The sequence below is a fragment of the Aethalodelphis obliquidens genome, unplaced genomic scaffold (assembly GCF_003676395.1).
Source record: "Aethalodelphis obliquidens isolate GAN/ISIS:26980383/991018 unplaced genomic scaffold, ASM367639v1 scaffold22, whole genome shotgun sequence".
NCBI lineage: Eukaryota > Metazoa > Chordata > Mammalia > Artiodactyla > Delphinidae > Aethalodelphis > Aethalodelphis obliquidens.
This window is the reverse complement of record NW_020837966.1, coordinates 3,477,378-3,503,878: the sequence shown is the minus strand read 5'-3', so window position 1 is coordinate 3,503,878 and position 26,501 is coordinate 3,477,378. Positions and strand designations below refer to the sequence as shown.

The following is a 26,501-nucleotide window of genomic DNA, read 5'->3' as shown; positions in this document are numbered from 1 at the left end:
CCACCTCTGATGAGATAACAGAGATAAAAGAGACCCAAACCTATGTGTACACAGATACACATCTTCACAGACCTATGTTTGTGCTATGCCCACACGCACAGTCAGAAATGTGAAAGAACTGCCAAAAGAACTTGAACTCAGCCACTCAAATGGTGAATTTTAAGACAGAGACAGTCACTCTAGGACATAAAAATATAATTTCCAAACTAGAAGAGAAAAATGATGAGTACTTTGGGATAACAACTGTGGGGTCACTTCAGTGGCACTATCATCTGTGTATCTGGCCAAACACTCTTGTCCTGTCGTGCTCTCACTGATGAAACAGGGTTGGGAACATTCACCTGGCCGTGGGGGGCCTGCAGGTGCCAAAGGGCCTGAATGTCCTTCGCTAGAAGCGAAGCAGTCTGTACAGGCCTGATCCTCTGATCCTTATTCAAGATTCCAACTTATGGCCATAGCACCATCACCTTCAGTTAGTGCCAAGAATAGATGTAAAAGCAAGAGTCTAGCCTACTCCAAGTGTTTAGCTCAGAATTCGAAGGAGAAAACAAACCATTTAGAGTCCATATTTGTTTTTGACATCCTGGAGTCAGTTTCTTTCTTTCTATCCTTCTTTCTCTCCACCACCCCCTTCTCTCTCACTCTCACTCTTCTCTCTCACACAGGTGCACACACACACATACCCCCAAGCAAAGGGAAAAGAAAGAAACAATTTTTAAACACAGCTTTTAAAAAGGTTCATGAGCCTTCTTGCACATCAAATGGCTCCTAGAAAACAACCTCTTAATGATTTCCATGTAAATGAATCAGAAACATATGGATTAAATTTCCCTTAAAATATACACATGTAATTAAGGGGAAAAGTGCTTGGCAAAATGCATTTTGCATTTTATCAAACCCAGCACTGGAAAAATAGGTTGAGACATCTGACAAATCCAAACCCAGCAATCCTGCCCATCCCTACGGCAGACCGGGACCCAAGTCCGCCAGGCTAGACCTTCCCCTTTCTTGGGATTTTCAGAAGAACCTACTGGATTGTAACACACAGGTTGGTTCCTCAGTCTCTACAGTGGTGGTTATGGGTCTCCCTTTTCCTGGACCTGTGTTCATCTTCAGGGGCTGGGCCCCCATACACAGGAGAGCTTGCAGCCCATGCTGGCCTGACTGGGCACCTTCCTGGGATGTCTAGAAGATGAAGGGGTGGCCTCGGTCATGTCTTGCAATTCATACCTCACTCCACCTCTGCCAAGCAGTGAACCTCTCCCAGGCCCTCCATTACTGGTGGAGGAAAGGGAATCGAGACTGGGAGCTATTCCCAGTGTCTTTTCTTCACCTGTACGAGAACCAAGTGAGAAGTTTTTCTAAACTGCTCCCTTCATTCATTTGCTCACCTGGCAACAAGTATTTATTGAGCACCTACTAGGTGCAAGGTACCATGTTGAGGCTGGCAAGTCATCAGAGAAGAACACAGAGAAGGTCCCTGCCCTGGTGGAGCTGATGTTCTTGCTGGAGCTCACTCTCTGGGGCCCGATGCCCAAGGGCTTGCACCTTCACCATCCAGTCTGGGCCACACACCATTCCTCTCCACTGGGCCTTCTCCGCACCAGGCCCTGGACTTCCCCTCCTCTCCCTTCTTCCCTCTTCCTCAGTGTCCGGGCCCAGTGTTCCTCTGCAGACCTCTTCCCAGCAAAGCTCTCAACCATATTTTACCTGTCTCCGTGGTTTCCATGAGCTTCTGATGGCCTTCACAGCCTCTCACCACCTGGCCAGCCCTTGGAGGCCCCATACCATAACCTTTCTGATTCCTCCCCACCCCAAGTCCCCTTGGACACCACACTCCCTCATTGTTAGCATCCCAGCCCCATGCCCACCCCCTTGACACCTGCTCACTGTTTAGTCCTTCTGCTGGACATGCTTCCCTCCCAACCACTCCCTTCCCGTCTAACTCCTTCCTCTCTACCTCCTCTCAGGGAGGGCTTTCTTGGAGCCCCAGGACCAGGCCCGGCCCCCTGCTACATGCCCCTTAGCACCATACTCTGCCTGTCCGTCACCTGATCATGACTTGTTCAGCATCTGTCTTCCCGCTCTGCTCAAGGAGCAGGGCCCACATCTTTCCTAGTTGTGGGCGTATCTCTAGAGCTTGGCACAGTCAACATTTGATGAATGAATGAAGGAAGGAAGGAAGGAAGGAATGAACGAATAGATGAGCAAATACTTTATAGAGGCAATAATATTCTGCTTGTCCTCCCTGCTATGTCCCACTTTCTGTCCCAAGCAGACAGTCACATCAAGGATGTTTGCAGGGCTGATATGCAGACGCTACATGAGTCAGCACCTCTTCCCAGCTCACATGGGAACCTCAACTCATTGGAGTTATGACACTGGGTATCACGGAGGGAAGAGGAGGCATGGCCAGAGAAGGGTCTGGGGTCTCACTACAAGGAGCAGGGCCCAGGAAGAGTTGGAGCTTCAGAAGGAAGGCTGGTGATGGATGGGCCCAGGGCTGAGGTTCTCAGCCTGGGCAAAAGTTCCGAGATCCCAAGGTGACCCAGAAGTAACTGAGCCCCAGACACTTGAGGGAATAGGTACCCATCCTCTCAGAGCTCATGGTCAGAGAGGCAGCCAAGTAAGCTGGACTCCTCATCAGAAAATCCAGGTCCACTTGCCATGGACCTTCCTACCTATGTGACTTGGCCTCCCTGACATTTAGTTTCTTCATCTGAAAAACAGAGATGAGAATATTGCCTAACCTCCCTCAAGGGGCTGCAGAAGGAAATAAAATGAGGCCACAGTGGTAAAATGATAACACAGTTTAAACTGCTTAACTTCTAAAATTCACATTTTCCTTTATCCAGCCTAAAACTACTGGAGAATAAAGCTACTACTTTTGCCTCTTTTCTGCTTGGGTCTAAAACACTGACGTGCTACAGGATTCTTTCCCTCCCCTCTCTCCCCCAGCCAAACTATAGAATCATTTGTGTTTAATGTTATCTATGGGCACATTTTCAAGCCATCACCTTTTTCCTTCCACTTTTATCATGTCTTTCCTCTGTCTCGACAGCACCATGGTTACAGCACAGGTATGGGGAGGAGGAGGGCGGGGAAGCAAAATGGGATAAGGAGAAAGGGGAAAAAAAACCCCAAACAACACAGAATCACCGAAACTGCCCTTTTGTGTTCTTTAGCAACCACATGAGACAAAAGAAGCAGAAGTTTAGGGTCAAACTCTGGCCAATTTCCAGTTCTTGGATTTCAACCACTTTAAAACAAAAATATTTGGGAGCCAAAGTATTGTCTTTTCCCTTATGGCTCACAGAGCAGCAGCCCAGGCACTGGGGTGGCATGTGGTCCAGAGAGGACACAAGTAATGAAAATGCTGGGTTCTAATCCTGCCTCTACCAGCTGGGGAACCTGTGACCTGTTGTTACTCCCTCTGAGTTCAAATTCTTCCTGTCTTAACCATAATTGCCTGTGAGAATCGAACAAGTTAATACAGTGATAATCACAACAGAATGCATTGGTCTTCATCGAGTACCAGACTCTCTGAAAGGCTACCTGTGCTATCTAACTGCAACCCCATGACATGAGTCTTATTTCCCCTCCAGCAGGTGACAAGAGACAAGGTCAGTGGGCTAGCCACTGCACCCCAACCCACATGAGCATTATTCTTGCTGTGCTCATGATAATCCTATAAGGTCAGTACTGTCATACTCATTTGACAGCTAAGGATGCTGAGGAATGGAAGGAAAGAAAAACTTGCCTAAGCTTGTGTACTGGGTGGCCTTCTCAATGTTTAATCCTCACCAAAACCCCCTGAGAAGGTGACTGGGATTATTATCTCCAGTTTCTGAATGAGGAAAATGAGGCACAGCTATTTCATGTAGTCACAGATGCATGGCTGGTGTTAGCCATAGTGGCAGGCGGTCCTTACCAGGCTGGCTCTGGTTGTGGCTCTGGCCCCTGGCTGCCCTCTCTCATGACCATTTTCTAAGCCTTATTCTCTAACTTTCTGGGAGAGCCTGTGAGCCACCCAATGTCCTTTCAAAAAGTATCTTTTCGGGCTTCGCTGGTGGCGCAGTGGTTGAGAGTCCGCCTGCCGATGCAGGGGACACGGGTTCGTGCCCCGGTCCGGGAAGATCCCACATGCCGCTGAGCGGCTGGGCCCGTGAGCCATGGCCGCTGAACCTGCGCATCCAGAGCCTGTGCTCCGCAACAGGAGAGGCCACAACAGTGAGAGGCCCGCGTATTGCAAAAAAAAAAAGTATCTTTTCCATTTAAGTCAGCCAGGGTATGTTTCTGCTGCTTGCAGGCACCATGGAAAAATGACAGCCCAGGTGGCATTCCCTACCTCATCCACTGTAGAAAACCCATTATGTAAAGAGCATGGTGCTCGGGGGCAAAGGAGGGCACCAAGCAGGCTGAATCAGCAGAGCCCCTGCCCTCCGAGAAGTAAAAGAATGTATGCAATGTACTTCTAGAACAAAGTGATACCAAAACAAAGGACCAGAGTCACTTACAAAACAAAAGTGTAATGGAATTGAAGAGGTTGTACTGAGCTGTTTTTTAAGAATGAGCATTTGGATAAGCAATAAACAGGGAGGCAGGGATAACAGAAATGAACAACAAGGTACAATGGAGGAAAGAGAAAGGTGTACTCAGTGAACAGAAGGGGCTCTCACCTGGGTAGACAGAGATGAGCAGCAGGGATGAAGGGGTAGGTTGAGGGCAGAGCATATTTCTTTCATACACACATATACAAACACACACATACCCAAATACACAAAAACATACACATTGTGTATGTGTAGGTGTGTATGTGTACCTACATATGTGCCTGTGTAAATTTTATACCACTTCAGCCTAGAAATTAAAGAGTTCAGCTTTATCTGAATCCACTGTCAGACCATCCTCAGGTCTCACAAAAGCATCCTGACCCACGCTTTACTCCTAGAGGAAATGGATTGTTCACAGCTTCTAAGGCATGGGCAGCTAGTCTCCAAAGATGTCTCAACAGATGGTAAGACTCGCTGGTCGGGGATGCCAGAGCAGCCGCTCAGCAAACATCTGCTGGTTTCAGGAAGAAGCTGCTTCATCAGGCACCATGAGGACCCTAAGACACATTTCTAGACTCCAGACATATGTCTCTTTGAATTCTCGTGGCCAATAGGTCAGTTTGCCCTCATGTCACCAACTCTGAGCCTGCAATTTCTGTCAGCACCTTCGAGAAAGGCACCTCAAGCACAGAGGTGAGCACTGACCTGGCTGAACAGCCTGGTTGCAAGGCCCTGCCGAGGAAGCAAAAGAAAAGCAGATTACAGAAAAGAGGTAGATTTTATCAGCAAGTTTCATCTATGCCTAGAAGTTATGCCCAAGAGCACAGCACAGAGCAGCTCCTAAGCAAGTATCATATCAAACCACTCTGCTATGTGCCCATGGGGGTTCAAGCTGCCAGGGGAGCATGGCCCCCTGTACTGGTTTCCTTTGTTGGGGGCAAGATTTCTAACCCAGGAACATCTCAGCTAGTGACCAATCTCTGAGCATGTGTTTTAAGTACATGTCATCAATAACTAGATCTGAGCTGGAGAGCACTCTAAACATGAAATACATTTCTGCAACATGAAAAGAAAAAAGACTATTTGGGGCTGGTTTGAATTAGGTAGAATGAGACAGGAATTTTCCTGAAGTCCCCTGCTCTCTTCCTTGGGCAGCTACTCACTGCCTGGCAGAATCAAGACACAGTGCCTGGGGGCTTTAGCCCATGACCCACTGCCTGGCTGGGGGACCACTGTGTCTGAGTAGCGGTGGTAGGCAGACCTCATGAGGGGTGCTGAGGATGACGTTAAATAAAACTATCTACCTCTATGGCTCAAGAAATCTGACTATCTATTATGATTCTGCCTAGAGAGACTTGCAGTCTGTGTGATCAATGGCAGTGCTGGTCCCCTAGTGCTGCCACCACGGAAAGGTACAATTATGCCTTTAAAGCTCAAGGTGCAATTAAATCTCTATAATGGGGCTAATGGTTCAAGCAACCTTGAAGCAGTTGCCATATTTAAAAAGATCATTCTGAATTGTTTTATGTCTGGAATTGCTCTGTAAAATCTGAACTTTTCATCTTCCATTGAGAATGTATTTAATGCTGAGAGAATGGTCTTTTTGCAGACACACTGCACAAAAGGGGGTTTCCTTTTCATCTGGCAGGATCTCCCTGGAGGACTAAACTCCACCGGACAAGGCTGAGCTCAGCCCTCTAAGGCTTGGGTTCTTAGGAATCTGCTTTCTGAGGAAGAGTCCAAAGTGAAGATTAGGTCACAGGATACAGTCCAATCCAGAGCTCACTAGGGGCAACTTGGACTGACATCACTTTCTCTGAGAGACAGAAAAGAAAAACATGTGGCAGCTCACAGGAGCAAGTGGTCAGGTCCCCTCCCTGGAGCTCCCACTGCCCCGGTCTTTCAGTAACTGTGGCCAGCAGGTGACACACGGTATCCTATGATCTCTTTTACCTGTCTGGTCCCTAAGTTCACTATGAACCTCTCAAGGAAGGGGCTGCAACTGGTTCACCACAGGGGACCCAGTAACCATCAGAATAATTAATGGATGGGGTGCTGCCTCACAGAACATTAAGGACGGGTAACAGGTCAACCACGAAAGGGAGACATTAGATATCCAGACCCAAAGGACAGGCACAAGAAGAACACTACAGAGATGGTGAGTTGGAAGCTCTTTAATCACGGACCAAGCTCTTTAAACAGTAACCTAGAACAATTCAGAAATGCAATTTATACTCACGTTATTTCCCGATAATAATGATAACTAAGATGCACTAGGCAGTTTCCACGAGCAACAGTTGTGCTGAAGATGCTTAGGCATCACTTCATATCCTCACAATAACCCCCTGAGGGAGGCAGTATTCTTATCCCTATTTTACAAAGAAGGAAACTGAGGCTCGGGGAGGAAAAGTTACTTGTTTAGGATTACAGAGCCAGCAAAAGGATGAGCAGGATTCAAGCCCAGAGCCTGTCTCATGACCACTGCTTTCCTGCCTGTGATACTGAAACTGGCCCCCAATATTTCTAAAACATCAATAGCTTATAATGGAGTAGATTTTTATTTTGAAGATGCCACAGCTTTCTAATTTATTTTTTGGGGAAGACAGCTCTTTGTTTAGGATCCTCCCAGGTATGACAAAGCAGAGCAAACTCCTACTCCATAATGGTGAGGATGAGGAAAGTAACGTCCTCAATTAAACCCTTTGTACTCATCATCTGTTTCATCCTCACAACCACCCCATGAGGTAGATGCGATTATTATCCACATCCTAGAATATAAGGAAATTAAGGTCTAAAGAGACAAGGTGGTCTCAGCCTTTCAAGGTCACAGCCAGTAAGAAATGGAACTCAGGATCTAATCAGAGGCCGTCTGCTGCCAGAGCCCAGTCCTTGGCTATTATAATCCCAATTCAAAGGGGCAGATGGGAATTTGGGGAAAAGAACTCTAGAATCCGTGAGAAGACTGGATTTGAGGAACACAAGCCTGAAAACAGGGAGCCTCATTAAGACTCATGCTGCTTTGTACTCTAAGACCACAAGTGATTCCATGGTAACCCTAGGAACTCCAGAACCCTCAGATACCATCACAAGGAATGGAGGAAGAAGAGAGAAGGCTCTGTACGCTAGCGCCTGCCGGTTCAATGCAGCTATCTGTTTTTGTAGATTAAATGTTTTCTTGGAACCAGCCAATTTACATATTATCTGCTGATTTACATATTACCTATGTATGCTTGCTTCTGTGCCAGAACAGCAACAGAGACTTTGTGGCCCACAAAGCCTAAGTAAGATATTTACTATCTGGCCCTTTAAAGAAAAAGTTTGCCAACCCCTGGACTACAAGTTAGAGGGCCTGATGCAAACAGGAGCCAGGAAAACAGCAAGCCCAGAGTGTCCAGGCAGAACAGGCACACACTTCACCTATCCAGCTGGTACCTGACACACCCAGCTTATAACTGTTTTTCAAAAAAGCATGATATCCCAAACCAGCCAGCCCTGCCCCTCACGCCCTGCCCTCTCTACCCTCCAAAAGGAGCAGCAGCAGTGAGCCTTACCTTTGTTGTACATGTTCGTTGGCACTTGAACGTCACTCAGGCTGATGTTCACAGGCAAATTATTAAAATGGTCATTTGGGGCTAAGATGAATTCCTTCCCCAGCTCCAAAAAATTCCCATCTTTGTCCCTTTCATTTATCAGCACGGCATTGAAGTATTCATACTGAAAGAGAAAGTCAAAAAACATGACATGTGGCTTAGGGAAGAAGGCTGTGAACTCAGACAGACCTGGGTATGGTTGCGGGTGGTCTGTTCCCTACACTTGTGGATCCTGCTCTAGTCACGTAATCTGTAAGTCTTTCACACCGTCTACGGCTGCTTTTGTACAGGTGTGATAGCATCATATAACTATTTCCCAATGTCATTAAGTACTCTTGAAAAACATAAATTTAAGAAGCTGCTTAGTACTTCCTTATGTGAATATAGAGAAAACTGCCCCAAAACATTTTAATTCTTTAAAGTTTGAAGACAGACCCTGCCTTTATTCAGCCTACCTTTAAGTAGAAGGAGACTGGAAAACAACAAAAATTAAATAAATATATAATATATTAGATAGTCATACTTGTTGTTCTAAGTGCTTTCCATATGTTAACTTATTCAATTCTCCTAACGACTCTATAAAGTAGGTTTTATGAGTATTCTAACTTCACAAATGAGGAAATTGAGGTAGAGAGAATTTATGTACGCTGTCAAAGATTACACCACCAATAAGCAGAACCAGAATTAAAACACAGACAGTCTATTTCCAGAGCCTGTGCACTTAACTGCTGTGCAGTACTGCAAGATGGTAGATGGCAGGTGTGGTTGGAATTATCAGAGCAGGAATTTAAAACAACTGTAATTAATATACTAAGAGCACTAAAGGAAAAAGTAGAAAACAGGTAAGAGCAGACAGATAAGTAGAGAGACAAATATTCTAAGAGAAATAATCAAAAAGAAATGCTAGAAATCAAAAACACTATAATAGAAATGAAGAATGCCAATGGGTCATCACCGGCCTGGATACAGCTGAGGAAATAATCAGTGAGCCAGAAGCTACGTCAGTAGAAACTTCCCAAACTGAAAAGCAAAGAAAAAAATTAATGGGAAAAAAGGAATAGAATATTCAAAAATCACAGAACAATTACAAAAAGTACAACAGATACGTAGTGTAATGGGAATACCAGAGAAGAAAGACAAAAGGGAACAGAAGAAATATTTGAAGTAATATTTCCAAAATTAATGAATGACAAACCACAGATCCAAGAAGTCCACAGAAAATCAAGCACATGAATACTGAAAAAAAGAAAAAACTACACCTAGGCATGTCATATCCAAACTGCAAAAATCAAAGACAAAGAAAAATCTTAAAGTAAGCCAAAAAGAGGAAAAAACCTTACCTACAGAGGAACAAGGACAACGATTACATCAGACTTCTGTTCAGAAAACATACAAGCAAGAAGAGAGTAGCACAAAATACGTAATGTTCAAAGAAAAGACCTACCGGGCTTCCCGGGTGGCTCAGTGGTTGGGAGTCCGCCTGCCAATGCAGGGGACACGGTTCGTGCCCCGGTCCGGGAAGATCCCACATGCTGCGGAGCGGCTGGGCCCGTGAGCCGTGGCTGCTGGGCCTGCGCGTCCGGAGCCTGTACTCCGCGACGGGCGAGGCCGCAACAGTGAGAGGCCCACGTACCGCAAAAATAAAAAGAAAAGACCTACCAACCTAGAATTCTAGAATCTAGAAAAATTATCCTTCAAAAGTGAAAAAGAAATAAAGACTTCTTCAGACAAAAATTAAAGAAATTTGTTGCAAATAGACCTGCCTTGCAAAAAATGTTAAAATTTCATTAAAGGGAGGGAAAACTACACAGGTCAGAAACCCAGAAAAGAGTGTTACAACAGGAATAAATGAAAGTAAAATATTTAATTTTCTTATTCTTAACTGACCTGACAAATAGTTTGATCAAAATAATAATAGCAACAAATTGGATTATTATAGTTATGGATAAGTGAAATGAATAGCAGTGTTATACTACCCATGAAGTGGTACAAGATTATTTGACAGTGGACGTGAATTAGTTGTAAATGTATATTGCAAACTATAAAACAACCACTAAAAAAATTTTTAAAAGAAGTATAAATGCCAAGGAAGGAGAAAATACTACGTTATGTAATATGCTCAATTAAAACCAGAGAAGGCATAAAAAGAGTAGGAGACCAAAAAAAAAAAACAAGGGCAATGAATAGAAAACAGTTATAAGTATGGTACATATTAATCCAACTATACCAATGCTCATTTTAAATGTGAACGGTCTAAATAGATTTAAACTGATGGTCACAGTGGATAAAAAAGAAGAACCAACTATATGCTGTCTACAAGAAACTCACCTTAAATATAAAGAACAGGTCGATTAAAAGTAAAGGGATAGAAAAAGATACACTATGCTAACATTAATCAAAAGAAAGCCAGAGTGGCCATATTAATTTCAGAAAAAGCTGACTTCAAAGCGAGGAAAATTATCAGCAAAAAAGATTGGCATTACATAATGATAAAGGGGTTAATTCTCCAAGAAGACATAACAATCTTTAATGTGTATGCACCTAATAACAGAATATTAAAGTATGTGAGGGAAAAAAATGATAGAACTACAAGAAGAAACAGATAACATGCTACTAAAGTTGAAGACTTCAGTACTCCTCTATCAGTAGCTGATAAATCCATCAGGCAGAATACTGGTAAGGATACAGTTTGAACTGAACAGCACAGCAACTGAATCTAATTGACTATAGACTAATTCATCCAACAACAGCAGAATATACATTTTTCTCAAGCTCACATGGAACAATCACCATGACAGACCACATTCTGGACCATAAAACACACCTTAACAAATTTAAAAGAATAGAAATCATACAAAATGTGCTCTCAGACCACATTGACATTAAACTAGAAATCAATAACAGAAAGACAGCTGGACAAATCCCAAAATATTTGGAGATTAAACAACATATTTCTAAATAATACATGGGTCAAAGAATAAGTCTCAAGAGAAATTTCAAACTAAATTAAAATCAAAATATAACTTGTCAAAATTTGCAAGATGCAGCAAAAGCAGTGCTTACAGGGAAATTTACAGCATTCAATGGATGTACTGGAAAAGAAAAAAAGACCTAAAGTTAATCGGCTAAGCTTCTATTTTAGGAAACTAGAAAAAGAAAAGAAAATTGAATCCAAAGTAAGCAGAAGGGGAAAAAAACACTTTTTAGAAAATTTTGCTGAACAGAAATCAATGAAAATTGAAATCAGGAAATCAATGAAACTAAAAGTTGGTTCTTTGAAAAGATTCATTACAGTGAAAAGATATAAAGCAAAATCATCAAAGGAAAAGAGACGCATGTGGCAAAGTCCAGAGGAATCCAGATGTGAGCTTCCAAGATTTCTCTCCCAGCACAATTACATAAGATGTACAAATTCTTTCAGCAATGAATGGAGGACAACACATTTGAAAGGTTGCCTACCAGAGAGGCTCAACAAAGACTCAGTGCTGGGGCTTCCCTGGTGGTGCAGTGGTTAAGAATTTGCCTGCTAGTACAGTGGACACAGCTTCGAGCCCTGGTCCGGGAAGATCCCACATGCCGCAGAGCAACTAAGCCCGTGTGCCACAACTACTGAGCCTGTGCTCTAGAGCCCACAAGCCAAAACTACTGAAGCCTGCGCGCCTACAGCCCATGCTCTGCACCCAACAAGAGAAGCCACTGCAATGAGAAGCCCATGCACTGCAACGAAGAGTAGCCCCCGCTCGCCGCAACTAGAAAAAGCCCACGCACAGCAACGAAGACCCAATGCAGGCAAAAATAAATAAATAAAATGAATTTATTTAAAAAAAAAAAAAAGGACTCAGTGCTAAGGATTTTTACTGGGTGTTGGTCATGTAGCAACACTAGTTACCAACTTAAGCTAATTGACTTTAAGGAATTCCACACCTAGCAACTATAGAGCACACATTCTCTTCCAGATCATAACAGTGGGAATTCAGTATATGATAATGATACAAAAAATATCAATAACATCTAAGAAAAGATGATATCTAGAAGAATCTTAAAGATTTTGAAATTAAACAACACACTCCTTAATAATACATGTACCATGGAAGAAAATGACAGAAAAAGTTGTAAAATATTTTGAAATAAATGATAATAAAGAAATAAATATTTGTAAGATATAACTGAAACAGAAATTAGAGAAAAATTTATAGATTTTTAAGTTTATCATAGAAAAGGAGATATTTTTAAGATGAATAGTCTAAGATACTACCTTAAGAAGACAGAAAACAAGAACAAATAAAACTGAATGTTAAAAGAAGAAATAAAGTAGTCAAGATAGGGACTTCCCTGGTGGTGCAGTGATTAAGAATCTGCTTGGCAATGCAGGGGACACAGGTTCGATCCCTGGTCCGGGAAGATCTTACATGCCATGGAGTAACTAAGCCTGTGTGCCACAGCTACTGAGCCTGCACTCTAGAGCCCCCAAGCCACAACTACTGAGCCCACGTGCTGCAACTACTGAAGCCTGCATGCCTAGAGCCCGTGCTCCTCCACAAGAGAAGCTACTGCGTGAGAAGCCTGTACACCACAATGAAGAGTAGCCCCCACTTGCCACAACTAGAGAAAGCCCACGTGCAGCAATGAAGACCAAATGCAGTCAAAAATAATAATAATAACAATAATAATAAAGATAAAAGCAGAAACCAATAAAACAAAACAAATAACAGGGGAAAAAAAATCAATGATATCAAAAATATAAAACCCGAGCTAGACTGATGAATAAAAAAGTAAGAAAGCACAAGATACTAGAGTCAGGAATGAAAGAGAAAACATTATTAAAGAGCTGACAGATAATGAAAAGATAAGAGAATAATATAAACAACTTTATACCAATATTTGACAATTTGAGTTAAACGTCAAATTCCTTGAATAACTGAAATTACCAAAATTGACACAAAAAGAAATATAAAATATGACTGGCCCTATGTATACAAGAGAAATTGAATTCACAATTAATAGCCATGATAAAACAAACAATTCCACGTTCAGATGACTTAAATAATGAATTCTATCAAATACATAAGGAAAAAATACAAACAATCTTACATAAACTCTTACAAAAAATTAGAAGAAGGAATATGTCCCAACTTATTTTATGAGGGCAGCATAACACTGACACCAAACCCAAACAAGAACAATTTCTGGAAAAATTACATGCTAATACCACTCATTAATCTAGATCAGAAATCTTAACAAAATATCACATCAAATCCCCTATCATTAAAAGGACAATCCATCATTACCAAGTTGTATTTATCCCAGGAATTCAAGGTTGGTTTAACATTTGAAAAATCAATCAACACGGTTCACCATATTAACAGAATTTTTTTAAAAAAATCATATGACCGGGCTTCCCTCGTGGCATAGTGGTTGGGAGTCTGCCTGCCGATGCAGGGGACACGGGTTCATGCCCCAGTCCGGGAAGATCCCACATGTCGCGGAGCGGCTGGGCCCGTGAGCCATGGCCGCTAAGCCTGCGCGTCCAGAGCCTGTGCTCCGCAAGGGGAGAGGCCAAAAAAGAGAAAGGCCCACAAACAAAAAAAAAAAAAAAAAAAAAAAAAAAATCATATGACCAAATAAATGCAGAAAACATATTTGAAAGAATCCAACTTTTGTTCATCATAAAAACTATCAGGAAATTTAAAATAAGATAAAAAGTCCTCAACCTGATAAAGAGCAACTATGTAAAACCTACGGCTAACATTATATTCATGACAAAACACTGAATATTTTTCTCCTAAGATCAGTAACGAGGCAATTATGTCTTATCACTTCAATTCAACATTGTACAGGTGGTTCTGGCAAATGCAGTAAATTGCATGAATGAATGAGTAAATGAGTGAATGAATGCCATACATATTGGAAAGGGAAAAAGCTATCTTTTTCTGCAGACAACATGACTTTCTATGTAGAAAACCCTAAAGAATGCACATAATCTACTGTAACTATTGAGTTTAGCAAGGTCACAGGATATAAGATCAATATACCAAAATCAATTATATTTCGTTGTACTAACAAAGAACAACTGGAAGAACGATAGCATTTACAATAGCATAAAAAGCTTGACATACTTAGGTATGAATTTTTAAAAACATGTGTGATACCTGTAAGCTGAAAACTACAAAATATTTCTGGGAGAAATTAAAGAAGCCTTAAATAAATAGAGAGATATACCTTGTGCTTAAGGATTGGAAAACTCAGTATTAACATGTTAATTCTTCCCAAATTGATCTAAAACTCCAAAGAAATCCCAATCAAAATCTCAACAGGCTGTTTGTAGGAATTGCTGAGTTAATTGTAATTTTAAAGAGAAATGAAAAGGATCTAGAATATCAAAAACAATTTTTAAAAAGAAGAAAAAGGTCCAATGACTCACATTTCCTGAATTTAAGTCTTACTCTAAACTTAATTAATCAAAATGGTGTGGTATTGGCATTAAAGCAGACAAACAGGTCAACGGAACTAAAGAGAGTCCAGAAATAAAGCCGCACAGATACAGTCAACCGATTTTCAATAAAGGTGCTTAGATAATTCAATGGGGAAAGTATTTTCAACAAATTGTGGTGGAACATATGACTAACCATATGAAAACAACATCCTCAACCCCTAATTCACAACATACACATATTCATTCAAGATGGCTGAAAGACTTAAATGAAAAAGCTAAATCTAAAATATTTAAAAATACAAAAAATGATGAATAACTTCTACTGCCTTCAGGTAAGCAACGATTTCTTAGGTTATGGAAAACACAATTTTTAAAACTGATAATTTGGACTTTATGAAAACTGAAAACTTCTGATCATCAAATTCACTATTAATAAAACAAATAGTAAAGCCATCATTGAGGAAAAAGTATTCATAATACATACATCTGACAAATAACTTGTACCAGAATACGTAAAGAACTCCTGTAACACAACTTAAAACACGAATTAAAATATAGGCAAAAGATTTAAACAGACACCTTACAAAGGAAAGTATACAAATGGCCAATATACAAACCAAAAAGTGTTCAACATCATTAATCAGAGAAGTGCAAAATAAAACTCCATCATTGCTCCAAAATGCAATTTTACACCCACTAGCTAATACTAAATTTTCTGAAAATACTAAATGTTGGCAAGGATGTGGAATAACCAGAAATCCCATACATTGCTCGTGGAAATATAAAACCTTTCAAACCCTTCAGAAAACCATTCACAGCTTCTTGTAAAGTTAAACATGTATCTATCATATGATCCAGCAAAGTCTACTCCTAGGTATTTATTTAAGAGAAATGAAAACATAAATTAACAAAAAAGCCCAGCCTGCTTGGTTAAGGCCAGTGCCATTATGGTTCACTCATAGGCTCTCCAGAGACAGCTTCAAAACTGCCATTTAATTGAATAACCTGCACAACCCAGAATGCAACTGAAGGAAGGATGAAAACATAAGCAGGATTTTGCTCAATGGTGCCCATCCTTCACCGCAGACGACTGTGTGTTCTGCTCCTCCCTAAATCCATTTGTCCATTCTGTATTGATTTTGAAAAGGCTGACTCAGTGCAAACAAGAAGAATCACTTCTCGGTCCTTGGAATTCATTGCTGTAATTATGAGGCTCAGTAACTTTGTCCATAGGAGAGAGGAAGAGATGTGTTAAGTCTAAGTCACCTCAGTATTTCTGAGTCCATGTCACCCAGGAGGTGGGAGTAAATTGTTCTTTTTTGAGTATATGTGATCACCTACCAAGTGTGATGGGGCACAAAGGAAACTAATCCAAGGGAGGAAATGTGGCAAAGAAAACACCAGGAACAAAATGGTAGGTGTGCTGTTTCCCCAAACCTGGCTTGGCACCAACTCAGGATGAAGTAGTCCAATGAGTAAGTGTCTAAAAGTGACTCAGTGGGGCAGGGGTAGGAACATGTTTTCTGTGAAGGGTCAGACAGTCATACTTTAGGCTTTGCATGTTAGAGTCTTTGTCACAACTCCTCTACACTACTGTTGTAGCGCAACAGTGGCCAGACAGTACATAAAATAATAGGCCTGGCTGTGCTCCAGTCAAACTTTATTTACCAAAGATTTACAAAATTACAAAAAGGATCTGGCCTGTGGACTGTAGTTTCTCAACCCCTGCAGGAGGGTGTTATGAGATTTTCAAGAGACAGAAATAAAAAAAACCTCTGGCTGGAAGGAATCAAGCATTACTTTCATTAAGAAGTATTTGAACACAATACTAAACAAGAAAAACAAAGTTGGAGGACTTCAAGACTACCTGTAAAGCTACAGCAATAATGACAGTGCTGTACTGGTGAAAGAATAAACAGATCAGTGGAACAGAATAGAGAGCCCAGAAATAGACACTCCCATAAATATTGATACAGTCAACTTATCTTGGACAAAGGAGCAGATAGTCTCTTTAACAAATGGTGCTGGAACAACTGGACATCCACATGCAAAAAAAATGAATCTAAACAAAAACCTTATACCCTTCAAATTTAACTCAGAACGGATCATAGACCTAAATATAAAATGCAAAACTATAAAACTCCTAGAAAATAACATGAGAGAAAACTTAGATGACCTTGGGTATGGTGATGCTTTTTTAGATACAACACCAAAGACATGATTCATGAAAGAAATAACTGATAAACTGGGTTTCATTAAAATTAAAAACTTCTGCTCTGTGAAAGATAATACCAAGAGAATTAGAAGAGAAGCCACGGACTGGGAGGAACCACTTGTAAAAGACACATGTGGTAAAGGACTGTGATCCAGAATATACAAAGAACTCTTAAAACTTAACAAGAAAAATAACAATTTGATTAAACAATGGGCTAAAAAGACCTGAACAGACATCTCACCAAAGAAGTTATACAGATGGCAAGTAAGCATAAGAAAAGATGCTCCACATTATATGTCATTAGGGAAATGCAAATTAAAACAACAATGAAATACCACCGATTACAATGGCTGAAATCTGGAACACTGACAACACCAAATGCTGGCAAAGACTTAGAGGAATAGGAATTCTCATTTATTGCTGGTGGGTATGCAAAATGGTACAGTCACTTTGGAAGACAGTTTGGCAGTTTTTTATAAAACTAAACACACTTTTACCATTCCAGCAATCATACTCCTTGGCATTTAGAGTTGAAAACTTATGTCCATACAAAAACCTGAAAACAGATGTTTATAGCAGCTTTATTCATAATTGCCAAAACTTGGAAGCAACCAAGATGTCCTTCAATAGGTGAATGTGTAAATAAACTGTGGTAGAGACAGACAATGGAATATTACTCAGTGCTAAAAAAAAAAAAAATCTATCAAGCCATGAAAAGACATGGAGGAACCTAAATGCATATTACTAAGTGAAAGAAGCCAATCTGAGAAGGCTACTGTATGATTCCAACTATATGACACTCTGGGAAAGGCAAAACCGTGGAGACAATAAAAAGATCAGTGTTTGCCAGGGGTGGTGGGGAGAGGAATAAACTGGCAGAGCAGAGAGGTTTTATTTTTTTAGAACCATGAAAATAGTCTGTATATTAGTGATAATGATATTGATTATAATGATGAATACTTGTCATTATACATTTGTCCAAACCCACAGAATATAAAACACCAAGAGTGAACCCTAAGGTAAATTATGGACTTTGGGTGATTATGTGTCAATGTAGGTTCATCCTTGATATAAAAAAAAGTACCATTCTGGTGAGTGATGTTGATAATGTGGGAGGCTATGCATGTGTAGAAGCGTATGGAAAAACTCTGTACCTTCCTCTGAATTTTGTTGTAAACCTAAAACTGCTCTAAAAAAAATAAAGTCTCTTTAAAAAAAGTTTTTGAGTAGCATCTCCCTACATATTTATAACTCATGTGTACTACCTACCATTATACTAACATGTGCACATTATACTATAAAAATTATAATAGAAATTACAGTGAATAGAAATAAAAGCAATGTATTCTTCTTGGGCATCCCAGTGGCTCATTTTGTGTACCCCTGGGTGCAGCACTTCTCTGCAGCGTCCCAAAGCAGCATTTCCAAAGTATATGATCTGTGTAAGAGAAAGTCATTCCATGGAATACTGATAAGGAATAATTTTTCTGAATGTGTGTCATGGTGAACAAAGTTTGGGGAAGAAGCTGGGGTTTTAGAAAAGGCAAAGAGATTTTTCATTTCAGGAATTCTCAAGGCGTTTAATTCATTTAGAGAGTACTCTATGTGCACTTTGAATGTCTTGGGGGAGGGGTGTTATATACAGCCTTCCTCAAGTATAGCTGATCATGCAGTTGTCCTTCTCAGCATTTACCGTAGGGGCCACATGACAAATACTCACGTGATTGCTTTATCAATGCAACTCCCCCATGAGACTAGTTCTGCAACTACAAGAATTGTGTCTCTCTTTACTCACTGTTGTTATCTCCAGCCCCTGGCATTTATTGGTTGCCTAACTGATGAAAGGACCAATGTCCAAATCCTTGTGGTTACCAGGTCTCTCACCTGAGCTGCATTTCCACAGACCTGTATTCAGAGTCAACTCTTCAAGGTCCTATGGCAGCAGGGAAAGTTCTCAGCAGGTTAGGAAGATCATGCTGTAAGCAGTGTCTCCTATGGCCTGGAGAAGGAAAGCTGTAGGAGACGAAGGTCATACTGCTTTATGGCCTCTGTCACAAATCCAGACAGAAGACTGTGTCCAGAGTATGGGGTAAAGGTGACTCCAGAAGCTCCTGGAATTTCTGGTCTGTGCTAATCACCTTAAGATGAAGAATACAAGGCAGGAGCTCTGTGATACCTCCATGACCCTGTGGCTCCCAAGAGCCACCTGGGCATCCCCCTGCCATGGACTCCCTCTCCTTCAACACCACTGTCACAGAACATGTCAGTCTTCAGTTCTTTCTTTCTTTCTTTCTTTCTTTGGCTGCACTGGGTCTTTGTTGCTGCGTACAGGCTTTCTCTAGTTGCGGCGAGCGGGGGCTACTCTTTGTTGTGGTGCGCAGGCTTCTCTTTGCAGTGGCTTCTCTTGTTGCAGAGCATGGGCTTCAGTAGTTGTGGCGTGTGGGCTCAGTAGTTGTGGCTCACAGGCTCTAGAGCACAGGCTCAGTAGTTGTGGCACACGGGCTTAGCTGCTCCACGGCATGTGGGATCTTCCTGGACCAGGGCTTGAACCCATGTCCCCTGCATTGGCTGGCAGATTCTTAACCACTGTGCCACCAGGGAAGTCTCAGTCTTTAGTTTTGATAGGGATGCCATCAAGGAAAAGAATTCATTGCTCCACCCCTCCACCAACTGTAGAATCCAACTGCTCAGGTTTTCTCATTAACTCAGCTAAGACTCCTATCACGAAGTAGGGTAAAGCTTCAGATTCAACAGGAAATATCAAGAGATGACAAAAAGGCTTCAGTCTGTGCGCCCGCTCTAACTGATTGGTGTGACTGCCTATATGTGTTAAGAAGGCTTCTGAGGTAGTATCTCAACCCAAGGAATGAATGTATGCTTTCCTTTTAATGGTGGCTCAGCCTCTCCCACACCATCCACATCCTTGAAAACGCATTACTGCCTGGTTTAGCAGTTGGCAAACTGTTTCTGTAAAGAGCTAGATAGTAAATATTTTAGGTTCTGCAGGTGAGACACGTTCTTTTGCAACATTCAATTCTGCTGTTTTAGCAAAAGTAGCCAAAACATAAAAAAATGGGTGTGACTGTGTTCTAATAAAACTTTATTTACAAAAGCAGGGAGCTGGCAGAAAATGCCTGCAGACCTTTGTTTCCTGAATCCTGTCCTAATTCTCTCTTTAACTCTTTACAGGTGAGAGGCACCTAATCACAATGTCTTCAGGCAGTACTTCTCAACTCAGGCTTCAGAGCTTTTCAACATCCAGATGCCCAAGCCAAACCTCAGAACAATTAAATCCGAATCCCAAGATAGTATTTTTTCAGCCTCCCTCAGTTATTCCAATGAGCAGCCCAGGCCAGAGGCACTATTTCCAAGGGCAACTTCTGCTTCCCCTTCCTGCCGGGTAAGCTGCAGAACAGAACTGCAAGGCACCACCACAGAGGGCCTGCTTCATGGGTGGAAAGTAACTGCTCCACACATTATGGCTTTAATGAAATCCTGCCTGTAAAGTTATCTAATTGTTTCCTGTGTGTGTGTGTGGTGGAACCAACCAACTGTGAACTCCCCAGGAGGTGGGCCTGTGCTTCTCTGCTCACTTATTCCCAACGGAACCCAAAGACAACTCTGACTTGGGAAATATAGCCCAAGGGTTGGACCCAGAACACAAAGACACTTACTAAGCACCCATTCAGTAAGTAACTAGATTGGTCAGGGTTCTCCAGAGAAACAGAACAGGGAGGCAGGGAAAGAGAGAGGTATTGATTATTGATTAGAGGAACTGGCTCATTTGATTTCAGAGACTGCCAAAGTCAACATCTGTAGGGTGGGCTTCCCTGGTGGCACAGTGGTTGAGAGTCCACCTGCCAATGCAGGGGACACAGGTTCATGCCCCGGTCTGGGAAGATCCCACCATGCCGCGGAGCGGCTGGGCCCGTGAGCCATGGCAGCTGAGCCTGCACGTCCGGAGTCTGTGCTCCGCAACAGGAGAGGCCACAACAGTGTCAGGCCCGCGTACCCCACCCCCAAAAAAAAAAAAAAAATCTGTAGGGTAAGCTGGCAGACTGAAAATTCAGGTAAAAGATAACACGGCAGTCTTGAGTCCAATTCCACAAGGCAGGCCAGGCAGGCTGGTAACTCAGGCAGGGTTTTCATGCTACAATCTCAAGACAGAATTGCTTCTTCCTTAGGGAATCTGTCTTTGCTCGTAAAGCCTTCAGCTGATTGGACGATGATCATTATGGAGAATGATCTACTTTACTCAAAGTCTACTGCTTGTTTGGTCAAACACCAGTTTTGATGTAGCCATGTAAAGGTATTTTTTAGATGTGTGTCTAAAAAATACCTTTACATGGCTACATCAAAACTGGTGTTTGACCAAACAACTGGGCACCATGGCGTCATCAAGCCGACACATAAAACTGACTATCACAGTGACTGTCCCCTATCAGTGGACTGTGGCCTGCCATTGGGCTCAGGCCGTCTCCTCATCCCCTGCCATCTACCCAGGCAGCAGCCAGAGTGATGGTTTAGAAACATGAAATGGACTGTGTCATTCCCCAGTGGTTTCCTGCCACCCTCAGAATAAACCCTTCCCCAGGCTTTGAAAGACTGTGGTCCGGCTGTGCCCCACCTTACCCAGTTGGTCTCCTCCACTGACCAGCCTCTCACTTTACTCCAGCCTCACTGCCCTCTTGCTACTATTTGAACAACAAGCTTCTTTCTACTTTGCCCCAGTCTCCATCCCTTCCAAGCAGTCTAGACCAGTACCCTGGGATTGCCTGAGACAGTCACTCCCTCAGTCTTTACAACAAACTCTGCTATTGGCCCAAGTAGGTTTCTGTCACGGGTGAGCACTGAGTCCTAACCAGTACACTCATCACATTCTGATGGTGAAGGACCTCCAGGAACCTCTCAGGAAGACTTGCCTTCAGCATCCCAGGCCCCATGTGGGCACGTGCCTCCAGCCTAAGTGGGTCCTTGTCCTTAAGAACATCCCCACCTAGCTCTATTACTGGCTTCAATCTCTACCAACCCAGTCCTTTGGACCAATTATCACCCATATTTCTCTTCCTGACCTTTTTGTGCCTCAATTTCCTCACCTATAAAGTGAAGCAACTATGAACTCTTCACTGCTGCATGTTAAGCTCCCCTCACAGTGTCCAGCACAGGTAGGAACTCAATATAGGGCAGGTTAAGGGCTCAATCCCAGCTGCAAGGCCCAGGGCTCTCCCATCTCCCAGAAGCCTTTCTCCTTCCCTGTTACCCTGCTTCCTCTGATCTCCTCTCCCCTCAGGAAATCAGTGGGTTTTGGGGCCCTTTTCATCATGGTATTCGTTCCCCTGGAAACCCTTAGAGGGTTTGTTTTGGATGGTGAGCCCGCTAAGACAAGAAGGCACCCACATGTCCCTGGATTTCAGGAGGACTGGTCCATCCCAGAGACACCACGCCTTTCTCATCTCCACATCCCTGGCACCAAGCACAGTGCCTGGAGGTCTTTGTCAGGTGATGGGACAAATGAATGGATACATGACTCCTTGTCTGTACCACTTAGGGAGACATTTTCATGTTTCACCACCAGCTGGGAAGAGTCTTCCCACTCCTTGCCCAGAAGTTAGTTCCAAGCCAAGGGAGGAATCTGGGTGGGCCTCCTGATTTCCATCACGGTGCCTCCCTCTGCCTGGGTTTCACCCTGAACAGGATTCCATTCATGAAGCACAAAAACAGTCAGTATGGCAACAAGAGGAGGGGTTTGGGAGCCAGATGCCAAGGATGGAAACTATGCTTGCTTCCTAATGGCACCCTCATGTCTCTGTGACTCAGTTTCTTTCTCTGTGAAAAGGGGATGGAGATACCTACCTTTCTAGGTCGTTTGGAGAACTGAATGGGGTAAATGTACAAAAGCAATGGGCATAGTGCCCAGAGCAGTCTCTTAATATGTTCTGGTTCTTTCCTCTTGTCCTTTTTTTTTCCTCCTTCCCTGCTCTGGGATGATGGCCAGCTTTTTACAACTTAGATTAAAAAATAAAATTAATAGGAATATTAGTTCCAAATGAGCCAAGCAATACCAAACTCCCTATGCATGTGTATCCTGTGGGGAAGTGACACAGATTGCTACTCACCCATGTCCCTCTCCAAAGGTCTAGTGCTATCCAGTTACTACTTAGTAATCGCATTTTCCCCTCATATGTGAAAATTGATTTTTTAATGATCTGTTCCAGAATATTTCTAGGTATTAATGTTACATTAACTCATTTATAATTCCCCAAGTGTCACAGTTCCTTTAAAAAACCAGATAATGAATATCCCTCTCCCAGCCATCTGGAATCTCTGGCCTCTGAGAATACTCAAGTACGAGTATTAAAGGCCTACTTAACAAGCTACTTATGTAGGCCTCAGACTGCAGCTCACTGCAATGCTAGCTAGCCATTGGCATTTCATTTTAAGAGCTGTGGAGTGGAATGCTTAACTCCAGCATGCTGGGTTCTGGGTTCAAATCCATAAAATGGGATCACAACCACCCCCATAACAGTGGAGTCATCATAAGGAATAAATAGATAAGGGAAAGAGAAAAGAAAGAAAGGAAGGAAGGAAGGAAGGGAGGGAGGGAGGGAGGGAGGAGAGGGAGGAAGAAAGAGAGAGAGAGAGAAAGAGAGAGAGAGAGAGGGAGGGAGGGAGGGAGAGAGAAAAAAGAAGGAAGGAAGGAAAGAAAGAAAGAAAGGAAGGACGGAAGGATGGAAGGAAGAAGAAAGGAAAGAAGGAAAGAAAGGAAGGAAGGAAGAAAGAAAGAAAAAGAAAGAAGGGAAGGAAGGAAGGAAGGAAGGAAGGAAGAAAAGAAAGAAAGAAAGAAAGAAAGAAAAAGAAAGAAAGAAAGAAAGAAAGAAAGAAAGAAAGAAAGAAAGAAAGAAAGAAAGAAAGAAAGAAAGAAAGAAAGAAAGAAAGAAAGAAAGAGAAAGAGAGAAAGAAAGAAAGTCACTACTGAGGTGGTCACTACTGAGGTGGAGCTAACTGGCATACAGATGGCAGAGGGAAACGTTTCAAAAGACAAAGCAAGAATACATCATCTCCCACTCACCAGTGGGGGCTTCCTCAGCACCCCCTTTGCCCACCCCCTACCTAGCACCGTGTCACCTCCATTCCCTCCACCCAGCCTCACTGGTCTCTGTTTTTCCCTCCACTGCTCCTTGATGCTCAGTCCTTGTGACCTCCGCCCATGCTGCTCCCTCCCACCAGAACACTTTCTCCACCTGTCACCTACAGAATCCTCATTCCTCCTTAAATCCAGCCCAATTATCACATCCTCAGGGCAGTCACCTCTGACTTTCTGGACTGGGGACATCCCTATCAGGCGCTCTTGAAGTCTCACGGGACTCTGGTGCGGAGCACTTAATTGCAGTGGTCATCGCACACTTATCTGATTATTTGATTGACACGGCCTCCACTCTACAGTGTGACATATGTTTTCAGGGATCATAGCTGTTTCTTCTTGTGCCAATTTAATCCCAGCACCTAATACAATACCTAGCACAGAACAGGTATTCAATAAAGATAAATGAAGGAATATGAAGGGGAAGATATCTCACTGCAGCAGTGCCTGGCACTAGTTCCCAAGACATGGTGGGAACTCAGAGGGGCTGAGGGCAGCCAACAGTGAGCCAAGCTGTGGCCCAGAGAGAGGGGTCTGAGGGTCCAGGCTCCTCTGTGGCTTATCTGGTTGACTGCTCAGTCTACCACTAGGATAGGGGACCTCTCAAGGCACCTGGGAACCCCTCTGTAGTCCCCATACACATGGACACCCCAGCCTGCCTGGGCCTTCCATCAATCTTTTCATTAATCAAATGATTTCTAAAAGCCTTCTAGGTGCTACTTCTAACCTTGCCACCCAACATCCCCACCTGCAGCTGAAATGATTATTCGGAAATTAAATAAAGCTGTCACTACCCTGCTTAGACAATGGCTTCTCATTGGCATACAATAAACCCCAAGGTTATACCTGATCTAGTTCTTTCTTGCCTCTCGAACTCAATCAGACACACGGGCCATCTTTGGATCTTCACACAGGCCAAGCTCATTTCCATCTCAGGGTCTTTGTATTTACTGTTCACTCTGCCTGGAATGTTATTCCTCAAGAACTTTACATGGTGGCTTTAGGTCTGAGCATAAACACCACCTTTGCCACAAGGCCTGCTCTAAACACCCCCACATATATCCTTCTCAGTCACTGTCAAGCCCAGTATAACAGAACTTTGTGCAATAATAGTCCTCTTCTATGTCTGCACTGTCTAATGCAGTAGCCACCAGCCACTCGTGGTTACTGAGCACATGAAATGTCACTAGAGTGACTGACGTTTTAATTTGATTTCATTTTAATAAATTTAAATTTAAATAACTACACATGGCTAGTGGCTACCATACTGGACACCAGGCCCAATACCCTGTTGTATTTTCTTTATTGTACTCAATATCTGAATTCTTTTGTTCATAAATTTATGCCAATCTTCTCCCATTAGAATCTGAGCTTCATATAAGACAGACACTTTTGCTGTCTTCATAGCTGGAACCCCAGTGCCTACAACAGTGCCTGGCTGTTAGGAGTCACACAAATGTGTTTTATATAGGCATGCTTGTACCCAAAAAGGTGCTGATACAATTATCCTCATAACACCCAGCCAAGAGTAGCGGTTTTCACCCCAGCATTTGTGCCCCAAGCAATTGTGAGATGTGTCACACTTGTTACTGCTAACCGTGGAAGTATTCACATTTGCAAAGGACTATATTTTTCTAATTCATTAGAGTAGATTTAAGGTTATCTGAATAATAAGCTCATACCTAATCATCTGTATCCAGACTGATTTTCTTGAGTGGGAGGGAGAGTAGGTGACTAACAGCTGGAAGAGAAAAATTGCATATGGGAGTCTGTCACACATGAGCATCATCAGTTATTTCCACTCAAGAAAAAAACAGCAAATATTGGTGAATAATATTGGTTTGGTCTGCTCAGCATCTCTTCTCCCTTGTTTGGTAATGGAACCCCAACAGGCCCATACAGGGGAAGATGTCAATCAAGGAGGGGCGGGGGCTGTCAATCAAGGCGGCCCTGTCAGCCACACTCCAGCATGTGACCCAGGCTGGCCAATCAGAGTCCTTTGTCAGGCAATGCTGTGAATGTTGGGAGAGATTCCTGCACTTTTGGTCAAGGGTCACAAGTTACAATGTTCCTGCTTTGGGCTGCCAATGGCCATCTTGCCCCCAACACAGAGATTACTCTTCTCATAGAAACAAACAGAGCCAAGAGCTGATAAGGAAGAATGAACTTTGATCCAATGATTCTGGTCAAATCCTTGACTCTAGTCAGCTTAGAGGCAGAGTCACACCTTGGAATGCCAAGTAGTAAGTCGAAAGTAATGCCCTTTTGTTTTTTATTCTGATTTGCCTGGGTAGTTGAAGTCCTGACCAAGAGATCAGATGCTGTCATCAACATCTGCAGTAAGATTGGCTTCCCGGAACTTCAGTTTTCTTCACATGTGAAAGAGGGACAAAAACTTCCACTTTGTTATTCTTTTAGAAGTGATGAAATTTATCCTAAGATATGGAACTGCTTGAGGGAATTCAAAGGAACGAAGGAAGCCAGGCCTCAGGAAAGGCCTGGTACCACAATCAAGCCATCAGGTTCCTGGGCCAAGTTCCCTCACTTCTTTCTGCTCCTTTCTGGTGTT

At 42.6% G+C, this 26,501-nt stretch overlaps 1 protein-coding gene across 1 annotated transcript in view; it reads right to left on the bottom strand.

Annotated features, from left to right (window-relative positions):
* CACNA2D3 (calcium voltage-gated channel auxiliary subunit alpha2delta 3) overlaps nucleotides 1-26,501 on the bottom strand; it is an 899,902-nt gene that overhangs the window by 586,843 nt on the left and 286,558 nt on the right. Inside the window, exon 5 of the mRNA XM_027121113.1 lies at nucleotides 8,105-8,267. Coding sequence (XP_026976914.1) covers nucleotides 8,105-8,267 — 163 coding nt within the window. The remainder of the gene's footprint in view (nucleotides 1-8,104; nucleotides 8,268-26,501) is intronic.